Raw genomic sequence first — 13,151 nt, 5'->3', positions numbered from 1 at the left:
TGCCTTTTGCTAGAATTAGTCTAACACAAGCTTTTATTACCTTTAGTTAAGTCTAGATATTGCCTTGGAAGATATTGCATTTGCCAACAGAAAATGGTGACTTGAGAGAAGGGGAAGTGAGTTCATAAAGAACAGTTGTGTTTTCACTTTCAAAACATTACTTTTCTAGTTTTAATCAAGGAACAGAATGAGTAGTAAAAGTAATAAATGACATTTCTCAGTATAATCATTTAACATAAGAATTTGAGGATTTCCTTCTGCTGAGTTTCTTAGTTTTACTTACAGAAATAGGGAAGGCTCTGTATCTAGAGAGCTACCCATCTTTGGTGCTCCTTCAAGGAGGGAGGTTGCAAAATGTTAGTTCATCAGGCATTGTTAAAATGTATTGATTAAAAATCTGTTTTTCATATTTAGTCTTCTATGTCTACATTTACCTAGTACATAGTCTTTCCTCTCTCTCTTTCTCTGTCCCTCAGGGATGTTTTTTAAGAGAGAGGTTATTCTCTGAATACTAAAATCAGAGTGCAAGAAATCCAAGAAGCAAGAAAAGACCAAACAATGTACTCTGATTCTTGAGTGGATTATTACTATAAATTTTTATTTCAGTATAATTAGGATACAAAATTTAGTTGTTAGTAAGGAAACTGATTGGGTTATTTTGTAGTGTTGTAGGATGATTTCTATATTTATTCTTTTAAAGAATAAAGTTTTGCTGGGGATAAAAAGTAAGGAGGTGATATTAAATTAAAAACATCTTTTGGCAATAGTTTACATTTCAAGACAGGCACACTGACATAGCTACACACAGAGTACAAATGCAGGCAGTCTTTTTTTAAAATCTAAAATACAAAACAACCTTTAAGCAGTAAAAAAGGCTTACAATTAAATTTTTATCTTTTTCCTTTTTTCCTCTTCTAAAACTCCTTAGGATTATAAAACGTTAAAATTGAAAGATCTTGGAAGTCATCTTGCCCCACTTCTATCCAGTGTGGGAATCCTTTCCATAATAGCTCTAATCTTTTTGTTTTTAAACTTTCATTTTGTTTTTAAATTTATTTTAGAGAGAGAGAGAAGAAGGGAGGGAGAAACATCAATTTGTTGTTCTACTTATTTATGCATTTATTGTTTGATTTTTGTATGTGCCCTGACCTGGGATCGAACCTACTGCCTTGGTGTATCAGGACGATGCTCTAACCAACTGAGCTACCTGGCCAGGGGCTAAACCTTCATTTTAAAGAGGTCTACTTATTTCAACCTGCTTATTGCTTTGTTAAGAGAACTGTCAGATTATTTGTTGGCTTTAATTATTACAAAGAGTTGCCATAAATTCAACTGCAACTTTTACGAGTTTCTCCCAGCTTTGTCGTCTGGTAGAATATGGAATAAATGTATTCCTTCCATTTAACTACCCTTTTGAAAATAACCATAAAATTCTGGGTCTAAATTATTTTTTTATTTTTTAACCTGGGGTCCATCAATTCATGAGTGTGGGGCTGGTTTATCATATGTAAAATTGTGAGTATATGTGCATTTTTCTGGAGAGAGAGCCAATAATTTTTACTAGTCTCAGTGGAACCCGATTCCCCACCAAAGTTAATATGCCAGGCCTACTGGGATGGGCCTAGAAATCTGCTTTTTGTTTTTATTATTATTTTGTTACTACTTGCCCGAGGATACTTTTTTCATTGATTTTTTTGTTTATTTGTTTTGTTAATCCTCACCTGAGGATATTTTTCCATTGATTTTTAGAGAGAGAGGAAGGGAGGAGGAGAGACACAGAGAGAGAAACATCAATGTGAGAGAGACACATTGATTAGTTGCCTCCTGCATTCATCCCGACTCGGGCCAAGGATGGAACCTGAAACCTGGGAATTGGATCTTCAACCCTTTGGTGCTAGGGACCACGCTCTAACCATTGAGCACACCATCCAGGGCTAATTATTATTATTTTTAACAAGCTTTCAATAAGTCGGCTAGTCTAGCATCTCTGGAACCATTTCACTAGATGAGTTCTTATATTCTCAGAACATTTTTTTTTTTTTTTAAAGAGAAGATGGTTTTGCTCTAAATGTTTTCCAAAGTTTTGAATTACTCTTGGTTTAAATATATTTCTTTATTGATTTCAGAGAGGAAGGGAGAGGGTGAGAGAGATAGAAACATCAATGATGAGAGAGAATCATTGATCGGCTGCCTCCTGCACACCCCCAACTGGGGATTGAGCCTGCAACCTGGGCATGTACCCTCGGCCGGAATCGAACCCGGGAGCCTTCAGTCCACAGGCCGACGCTATATCCACTGAGCTAAACCAATTAGGGCTTGGAACATTTCTGATTTCATTGAGAATTGTATAATTTTTAGAGCTTTAGAGACCGTCTGGTATACATATAATTTATGGTATATTTATAGTTAGTCTTTCAAAAGAGCATGCAGGAGGCCGCTGATCAATGTTTCACTCTCACATCGATGCTTTCTCTCTCTCTCTCTCTCTCTCTCTCTCTCTCTCTCTCTCTCTCCCTCTCTCCCTCTTTCTTCCTCTCTCTCTAAAAATCAACTGGTCCAAAGGGTGGGGTTTTATTTAAAAATTTATTTCAGTCTTGGCAGTCATCACAAACATTAAGAATGTGATGAGACCCTGGCCAGGTAGCTCAGTTGGTTAGAGCATCATTCCAATATGTCAAGGTTGTGGGTTTGATTCCCAATCAGGGCACCTGTAAGAATTAACCAATGAATGCATAAATAAGTGGAACAACAAGCTGATATTTCTCTCTCTCTCTTTCTCAAAAAAAAAAAATAAATAAAAAATCAGTAAATAAAAACAAAAAGAAAAAAATGTGATGATGTTATTTTATTTTAATTTTTTATTTATTGACTTTTTAGAGGGAGAGAAGAAGGGGGGGAGAGACATCGATTTGTTGTTCTGTTTATTTATGTATTCATTGGTTGACTCCTGTATGTGCCCTGACCAGGGATACCGGAACCTTGGCTTATGGGGATGATGCTATAACCAATTGAGCTACCCACTCAGGGCTGATGATGTTTTAAATCAAGAGTGTTCCCAGGATTTTTGTTTGTTAGTTTCAGACTTAATATTTTAATCTAACACAGGTTTATAAATTATAATACTTTTGGATTTTTAATTTGTAAAGTTTATAGGTTGTTTAAAACAATTTCTAAGGAAGAAAAGTATAACTTATAATTCAGTCATTTATGAATACTGGTTTCAAATACCACATCTAGCCCTGGCCGGTGTGGCTTAGTTGGTTAGGGTGTCGTCCTGTCCACTGAAAGGTCACAGGTTTGATTCCTGGTCAGGGCACCTGCCCCTGTTGCAGGCTCGATCCCCTCTCCCCAGTAGGGAACATGCAGGAAGCTGCTGATCAATGTTTCACTCTCACATCGATGCTTCTCTCTCTCTCTCTCTCTCTCTCTCTCTCTCTCTCTCTCTCTCTCTCTCTCTCCCTCTTTCTTCCTCTCTCTCTAAAAATCAATAATTTTAAAAAGTCAAATACCACATCTACACTTGAAACAGTTTGAGCCTGATACAACTCCTCCTGTGCACCTGCTTTTAATCACGGACAGAACTGCTCAACCAACAAACCTGCTTTTTTCAGTAAAGTAATATTTGAATAATTAATTTTATAAACCAAAATGACAAAGCACAGCTTAAGATTTGAAGATACTTCTCAATGGGCTATGATTACTTCACTTTTATAGAAGGAAAGAAGACTATGATAGTTTCACTTAAAAAAATATATATATATTTTTTACTGATTTCAGAGAGAGAGAGAGATAGAAACATCAATGATGAGAGAATCATCGATCGGCTGCCTCCTGCACGTCACCTATAGGGATCAAACTCGAAACCCCAGCATGTGCCCTTGACCAGAATCGAACCCGGGAGCCTTCAGTCCACAGGCCGACACTTGATCCACTGAGCCAAACTGGATTGGGCAGTAGATTCACTTTTTGCTACAAATGTCAGAGGGGTAATATCAGAAGAGACAGGAGACTAAAGTGAAAGAAAACAGAAAATTGAAATATGGCAGGGGAAATGAACATGTTTTATTGAACAATAGAAATGGCAAGCAACAGAGAAGGCGAGAACCAGCTATTTTCATTTTTTTATTCCTCTCTTAATGCCAAAAATATTTGAGTTGGTTTATAAACAGAGATATGTATGAAAATAGAATGCTTAAATAAATATGGGCGTGTTTAAAAACAGACGGTATATCTGTTATCTGGGGTGCAAATAATTGCCTTTCTCTCAATAATGTAACTCCCTAAAGATACATTTCCTGTGTGTGTGCATTGGGGAGGTACAGTAGAAGCCAGTAAGCAGTCAACAGCTTCTCACACCCTAGCTTGAAGGCCCTTAAAGGAATCAGAGTGCATGTTCACTTTGCCAGCACTGTTGTTCTTAACCATTTTTTGACTCCTAAAAACTTAAAGGATGGGAAATATTAGTTATTTAATTAGTTACAATGACTTATAGTTTTTATTCTTAATAAAGTGGCAATATGATGGTATATTGGGGGATAAAACCAGACAGAATCTTGGGAGATGAGAGCAACTTCATTATGGGGTTGGGAGAGTTATACCTTTGGTTGAGAATCATTATTTTTGTATTTATTTATTCAACAAGTATCTTATCAGATGCCTCTATTAGACAGTTTTTCAGGTGCCAACTTGAATTGTGACTAAGAGCATTATTGTAGAGTGGTTAAGAGTGATTTGGACCCAAACTTCATGGGTTTGAATCCCAGATTTTTCACTTAGTTAAGAGACCTTGGGCAAATTACTTAATCTCTCTATGTGTTAATTTCTAGATCTGTAAATTGGGAATCATCATAGTATGTACCTCATAGAGTTGTGGTGAGGATTAAGTAAGTTCTTGGAAGAGTATTATTAAGAAATGCAGTTGTTTTCACACACACACACACACACACACACACACACACACACATACACACACACATACACACACACTATGCCATGACTAATTAAACCATAACAGAACAATATAGTACTGTAACTCATATTTTAGTTTGTATTGATTTATACACTTTGTTTCAAAAAGGTTTGAGAAAAAACTGAGGCCTCCTAAGGAATACCTATACCCATGTAGCACAACAGAACTAAGATACTGGCTCAGATTTCCTTGTTTTGAAAGGCAGAAATTTAAAAATGAGTATATACAAGTGCTAGGAATAGGCACTCAATAAACATTATTTCTCTTATGTTTAAAAGAAAGTTATTTACTTAACAAGTGGGTCACTGTTAGCCCAAAGTGTACCATTGTGCAACGTTTTAAAAAATGCCTTTTTCAGGTAGACATAAATGCTATGGGTGCATTGGGGATTTTTAGTTATTTAAAATTTTTATAGTTTTTACTTTGAGATATTGTAGATTCACATGAAATTTAAGAAATAATACAGAGAGATCTATATGTTCTTCATCCAGTTTCCTCAAATGATAACATCTTGTTACTATTGTACAGTGAACATAACGAGCAAATCAACTTAAAAAATGTATTTAATCCTTACCTGAGGATATGTTTTTATTGATTTTTAGAGAGAGAGGAAGGGGTGGGAGGAAAGAGAGACATACATCGATGTGAGAGAAACATCAGTCGGTTGCCTCCCATACTCATCTCAACCTAGGCATATGCCCTGACCAGAAATCAAACCCGCAGCCTTTTTGGTGTCGACGCTCCAACCAACTGAGCCACCTGGCCAGGTCCAGTAAATCAACTTTGATACACCATCCACTGACTTTACACAGATTTCATTAGTTTTACAAGAGAGAGAGAGAGAGAGAGAGAGAGAGAGAGAGAGAGAGAGAGAGAGAATTGTGTATATATTGAGTTCTAAACAGTTTTATCATAGGAGCAGATTTGTGTGATCACCTAGTTAAGATATAGAACAAATCCATCACAAGGCTCCCTCATGTTACCCTTTTATGGCAAACCCCTGGCAAACCCCTGGCAACTACTAATCTGTTCTCCATTTCTATAATTTTATCATCTCAAGAATGTTATACACATGGAATCATAAAATATATAACATTTGAAATTGGCTATTTTTATTCAGCATAATTTCCTTGAGAGCCATCCAAGTTGTTGCACATATCAGTAGTTCATTGATACTGAGTAGTAATGCCATTGTATAGATGTACCGCAGTTTGTTTAACCATTCATCCATTGGAAAGTTGTTTCCAGATTTTGGCTATTATGAATGAACCTTCTGTGAACATTTGTGCACAAGTTTTTGTGTGAGCATAAGTTTATTTTTCCCCCAATTTGCTTGGTGTTGAATTTTATCAAATGCGTTTTCTATATTTATCGAGAGGATCATATGTTTCTTTTCCTTATTCTGCCAATGAGGTGAATTATACTGATTTTTGAATGTTAAATCAGCCTTACATTCTTAGAATAAATTTCACTTAGCCATGATGTATTCTCCTTTTTACGTAACTTTGATTTGATTTGGTAGTATTTTGTTTAGAATTTTTGTGCCTATGTTTATAAGGATGTTGACCTGCAATTATTTTTATGTCTGTACCGAATTTTGATATCAGAGTTCTTCTAGTTTCACAAATGAGTTTCTGTATTCTCCGAAAGTGTTTGTGTAGAGTAGGCATTATATCTTCTTAAATGTTTAAAGTGAAGCCATCTAATATTCTTAATCTTTTTTACATAATATTTAAATTTATGTTTTCTATTGATATTTATATTAATCCATTTCTATTTCTTTCTTCTAAATAAGACAAGGACTTTATAATTCACCTGCTTTCCCTTCTCCCAACCCCTCTTCTTACCCTCACAATTACTCCTGTCAATATCATATATTGTAGTTTTGAATATTAGTAAGCGTTTGTGTTTTGTTTTTTATTTCAAATCAACACTTACTTAAAGGCTTTGCTGGTTTCTCTGCTTTACTCTTCTTATACCTTGATTATTATTTTGGATTAATTTTTTTTATTCCCAATATATATCTTTGAACAATTATCTCACCAGAAATCCGAAGGAAGCAAAATTTTTGCGTCCTTGTAGATTCAAAAATGTCTTAATTGTACTCTCACACTGAGTGAGAGTTTGAGTGGATATATAATTCTAGGTTTAAGAGTATATCCAGTTGTCCCAGGACCGTGTTGAAAGACTATTCTTTTCCCATTGGATAGTCTTGTCACCCTTGTCATAAGTCAATTGACCATAGACATAGGGTTTATTTGTGGACTCTCAATTCTAATCCATTGATATATGCCCATCTTTATGAAAGTACTACATTGTTTTGGATAATGTATTTTTTTTAATTACTTTATTGATGGATAATGTATTTTTTTAAATTTCTTTATTGATTAAGATAGTACTTAAGTCAGGAAGTGTGAGTCTTCCAATTTAGTTATTTTTCAAGATTGTTTTGGTTTTCTGGGGTCCTTGCATTTCCATATGAAGTTTAGGATTAGCATTTCTGCAAGAAAGGCAGTTGAACTTTTGATAGAACTTACTTAATTATATTTTATATATTAAGTTTAAAAACGATTTTTACTTCTTTTTCCTTCTATACTGTATTCTGGTGAATTTCTTGGCTTCAGATTACTAATTTAATTTGTTCTTTTTTTTTTCAGTCCTTATTTACGTTTTTTAGTTCAGTGATCAAAACTTAACTTCGAAGAGTTCCAGTTGATTTCACTTATTTATTTATTTTAAAGACTAGTTCAGTGATGGGCAACCTTTTGAGCTTGGTGTTTCAAACTTCGCCAAAAAACTGAGCATAACTCGGGTAGTGTGTCCCTTTGAGGAAAAAACATTATTTCGCGGTATTTATAGTTTAAATAACATAAATGTTTCATCCTCGGCATGCGGCCGCCTCAGCGGCCGCGTGTCATCAGAAATGGCACTGACACGCGTGTCAGAGGTTCGCCATCACTGGACTAGTTTATTGCTTTTTAGAGGGAGAGGAAGGGAGAAGTGAAAAACATTGATATGAGAGCACAACATCGATCAGCTGCCTCCTGCATGCCCCCTACCTGGGATCGAGTCTGCAAACCGGGGCATGTGCCCTGACCCAGAATCGAACCAGCAACTTTGTGGTGCACAGGACGACGCCCAGCCAACTGAGCCACGCCAGCCAGGACCAATTGATTTTATTTTAAATAAATGTTATCTTGCCTATCTCTGAAGATATTAATTGTACTTAATCTAAGGTCTTATTCTATTTAATGTATTGACTCTTTAAGTGTGCGTTCTACTTGTGACACAAATGCCTCTTTTTCATGTTCGAGTCTTGGTTTTGTGCTCATTCATCTTTGTTTGAGTGTCCTGGTTAGCCTCCCATGAATATGATAGTGTGTATTGCAGCAGGTCTCCATTGATTGTGGGTAGTGATGAAATAGGCAGTGAGATGGAGTGTACCAATTTCCAGTCTTCTTTAATGTGAGTGTCCCCACTTCTGCCTCAAGCTTAATGTCCACCCAGGGCTCTGTCCTCTCTCTCATCCAAGTGTTTTTCCTGGCAGGGTGACACCTTTATACCTCTGTTCTATAATGCTTGACCCAAAGAGGTAAAAGAGGTGGGAGAGGTTGACCTGCTTTGTGACTTCTGTGCTATCCTCCAGCCAGTTATGCTGTAAATTCTGTAAATTGTTTCCGTTCTTCCTGCTATCTTCCACCTCTGGGCTTAGTTTATACTGAGGACTCCAACCTTTCCAATAGCTCTCCACTCTGGGCATATTAGATTGTGGTTTCCTCCTTAAACTGATTCTATCAGCTTTTCATCTTTCAGTGACTCCTTATAGTTTTAGCTCACTAAGGACATTTCTTGGTTTCTTTTGATGATTGACTTTTTTAAAAATGGCATTTTTGTTATTTGTGGGGTTAATGGGGAAAGGAAGTTTGCTTGCAGTGTTCTTAGCCTACCATCTTGATTCAGTCAACAATTATATTTTTAGTGAAATAAAACTAATAAAGAAAAATTTTTTTTAAATCTAGCAAAAAATGAAATATTTATAAAATGATTGAATAAATTATGGTTTTTGTTTTGAAGAGTAGATGCAATCATAAATGAAGATTGGCAGCTTAAATACATAACAATGAAAACTTCAGTAAACAAAACTTCAGACCAGGAATATATTTACATGAAACTGGAAAGGCATATATTTGTGATGTTGCTATTTTTTCTTGTTTTCTGCTCTTTGGGAGAAGGAAGAAAACATGGGTTCCGAAGTCAGTGTCTACCTTGTTTGAATAAGCTCCATAGAGTCAACATTAGCCTATGCCTGTAGAGACTTACGTTGGTTGCTAAGGGAGAAACAGGCCAAAAATGTCTGACAGAGCTCTGAGAAACATCATAAAAGGATTTTTACTACAGCTTTGGTTCAATAATTTCCATTGTTATTCCCTCACTGTTATTCTAAATTTTAAAAAATATTCTTCCAGTATAAAATAATGTCATAGACTTTTTGGATAATATAAAAGAAGTGATAACCCTCAACCCCAGTCACAACCACTGTTAACACTTCAGTATATTTCTTTATAATCTTTTTTTAAACCATAGCTTTAAAACAAAATTAAAGTAATATGGTATTGTTTTTCTTCCAGTCCAAAAGTAATGCCTACTCAATAAGAAAACTTGGAAAATAAAGACCAGCACTAAGGAGAAAAAAACAAAAAGCACTCATAATAACCACCCAAAGATAACCACAATTGAAATTTGGTGTATATCCTTCCTGTATTTTTTATGAATATATACAAATAATTTTTCATTATTAATATGGTGTCATAATCTAGTACTATTTTGTACTTTGCATTTTTCATTTGCAGTATATTGTGAATGTTTTTGTATGTTAGTAAATATTCTTGTATATACTTTTTAGTGTTACATAGAATATGAACATATTTAAGTATGTTTATTTGGCATACTTAACCACCTCCCTATCATTGGACATTGAAAGTATTTCTAATTTTTTACCATCACAAATTATATTATATATCTTTGTCCCTACATTTTTCCATGCATCTATGACTGTTTCTTTAGGAATAAATTCCTAGAAGTGGAATAGCTGGGTAAAAGGGTATGTACATTTTAATGCTTTTGGTACATAAAAATGTCAAGTTTTAAGCTAATCTCTTGTTATATTCTGTCTTGTATTGCTATATAATTGTTTTATGTGTCTGTCTTGTCTCCCTAATTAGAATATAAGCTTCTTGAGGTCAAGGGAAGTTTCTTATACATCTTACGTATCCTTTGACAGTCTGTGGTTTACAATGTTGGATTTATGAGTAATCAAAAAATATTGTATTGATTTAAACCTGTGGTTTTACAGGCTTTTGAATGTCATAAACCTGTAAATTTAGAAATATATGTATTTTGGGGATACACAAGGCTTGCAAATTTTCTGTTTTTCCAAGAAAGGATATTAAAAAACAAAACCAACTACCATTTCCTACAACCTCCATCTCATAAAATAAAGAATGCTTAATAACAAAATGTTTCTAATCTCTGAAAAATGGACAGGTTTTTAAATGGAACATTTTAGCTTTTAAAAAAACTCACTGCCTTATCCATATTTTTCTCATTTTGTATTGGACTGTTGAGTCTTCACCTTAGTCAATCAGTGCTCTGTAGATCAACATTTGAGAACTACTGATTTAAAAGACTTAGAGGATTAAAAGATAACCCTTTTTGCAAAATAAATTTCTTCTTGCCCACAAGCCTGTCTTTTTCACAATAAGGACACAAGTGCAGGTAATGCCATTTTTTAATTACACAGAATTTGTGTATCTCAATGTACAAGTACTGCACTAAACAAACCAGACCTTGCTGATGAGCATTTAAATATATTCCAATCGCCCAAACCAAAAAACTATGTGCTTTCTAAGAAATTTGAGACAGGTTAAGTGTGGTATAATGGAGAGAAGGCAGATGTTTGAGTCAGACGACCTGGGTTTGAATCCTGACTCTGGCATTGCCACTTATTTCCCTCTAGCTTCCTTATTTGTAAAATAAGATATCTTCCTCCAAGAGTTTCTATAGCTCCAGTTCTGGCAGTTACTTCACTGTAATGAAATTATTTGTTTAGACATCTGCCTTCCTCCAAGACCATGAGCTCTTGAGGGGAGGAGTCATAGCTTTCTTTCCCTATGCTAGAGCCTCACCTAGGATTCAAGGCATAGCAGGTACTTAATGAAATGGCCATTGAATCTGTACATGATTGTTGTGAGGATCAAATGAGGTAATGTGTGAAAGCTCTTTGTAAACTTTAAATTCTATACAAATGTTAATTATTTTTATTGCTAATAAGAGCTGTCTTTGGGAGCTATCAAAATTTTGGGTAGAAACAAAATTACCCATTTCACAGTTCTATAATGTTTCCTATTTTTCTTTTATTTTATAAAAAAAAACAAGTTTTAATTGGATTAAGATGGAGCTAATTTGCTCCCTGGGAAGGCAGATGAATCCCCTCACCCCTCGCCAGTGGAAGTGCCAAGAGATTATTTCATATTTAAAGAATGGTGCCCCTTATTTTATCCTCTTAACCATATAACTTGTAAAAGGATACCAAACCTGGAAGAGAACAGGAGCCTACATTAATTTTAATCAGTACTTTTTTTACATTCAATGACTTTTTAAAATGTCTTAGTTTCTAATCTGTTTGTAAAGCTCATGGTGAATTTTTGCCACAAGATGGCATTGGTGATTATTGAATGCATGTTCTTTTGACCCAGAATTCTGAAAAAATGGTGCACATAATTGTATTCTTTTGGGGATGAGCTGAAAACTTTCATCACTGCTTATATATTAATTTAATTTTGTTTTGACTCCTAAAACAGGGTTAAATGCTACTTTACATCACTTCTTTCTGTATTCAAGTATTGTTTTGTTTCCTGTTTTTCTGTCTTTATAACTACAGTAACTATGTATTATTTGCCATGTGTTGTATGTGTCTGACTTATTGCTGATAATTGTGGTAACAGGTAAGAAGAAAATACGATGGGACCCTGTTAGGAGGCGCTTCATTCAGTCCTGTCCCATCATAAGGATCCCTAACAGGTTTTTGAGAGGTGGGTGTGACGAGCAAGAGATCTGTGCTTCATATGGGTTGAAGGGAACTTGGAATGAATTTTATAAACTCAAAACTCTGGTTTTTAAAAATTGTCTAAACAGCCAAGATTGAAATAAGATAAGTCTAGAGCAAATTTAAGCCTATGTTTCATATTGACCACTGTTGGAATTGTAATTAAGTTTTAGTGAGTTAGAATCACTTAATGTGTATTAGATGATAGAAATAATTGATCTCACTGATATCACTATTATTCCACTATAACCATATTAAAAAGAACTTTGAATAATTTATAAAATACGGCTGTGGGAAAGAGTTTTCTAAACATGATTCAAAGGAAGAAATAATTTATGTGACTAAAATATTAAAAACCTCTTACGGTAAAAAACAATAAAAAGATATAAGGGGAAGTATTTGTAACAAATGGTTAATATTATGAATATATAAAGAGATTTTATAAATCAACAGTTTAAAAACAAATACCCATGCCCACTAGAAAAATAGGTAAAACAACATGAATAGGTAAAAGAATATCAGTTGATAAAAAAAGAAAGTTTAATAAATATGAACAAATATTTATTTCACTATTGTTATAAGCATGATAATTCAAATAATAGATGTCATTTTCACCTGTTAGATTTGCAAAGACTAAAAATAAGAATACCCAGTGTTGGCAAAGTTATGGGAAAATGAAGCTCATATATTTAAGAAGGTGTAAATTTAACACAGCCTGTTTGAATTCAGCTTGCCAATATGTATCAAAAGCCTTAAAAATGTTCACATTCTTTGACCTTGTAATCCTTACTTCTATTTTTATTTATTAATTTTGAAAATTTTCATTATTGACAGTATTACAGATGTCTCCCATTTTCCCCCACATACCTTCTATTTTTAATATTTTTCCACAAAAAAATACTCTATAGTGAAAAAAGAAAATCTTAGAAGAGAATTGAAAACTCTGGTTCACACTATTTCTAGATTAACAAATTGTCAGATGTTGTAATTAAGCATGCTTAATGTTGTAATTTAGACTTTATTAAATTATTTATAAATCAGTGTATCTGATTTTAACTGAAGAGATTATATTTTTAA

General features: G+C 34.3%; 1 protein-coding gene across 2 annotated transcripts in view; it reads left to right on the top strand.

The window, feature by feature from the left end:
- The window catches only part of KLHDC10 (kelch domain containing 10), a 55,430-nt gene that overhangs the window by 24,203 nt on the left and 18,076 nt on the right, over window positions 1-13,151 (top strand). For both annotated transcript variants that reach the window (XM_028129022.2, XM_008154016.3), the window contains exon 2: window positions 11,974-12,060. In XM_028129022.2, coding sequence (XP_027984823.1) covers window positions 11,974-12,060 — 87 coding nt within the window. The remainder of the gene's footprint in view (window positions 1-11,973; window positions 12,061-13,151) is intronic.

The sequence above is a fragment of the Eptesicus fuscus genome, chromosome 14 (genome assembly GCF_027574615.1).
Source record: "Eptesicus fuscus isolate TK198812 chromosome 14, DD_ASM_mEF_20220401, whole genome shotgun sequence".
NCBI lineage: Eukaryota > Metazoa > Chordata > Mammalia > Chiroptera > Vespertilionidae > Eptesicus > Eptesicus fuscus.
Note: the sequence above shows the minus strand (reverse complement) of the source record. Positions and strands in the feature narration are given on the sequence as shown.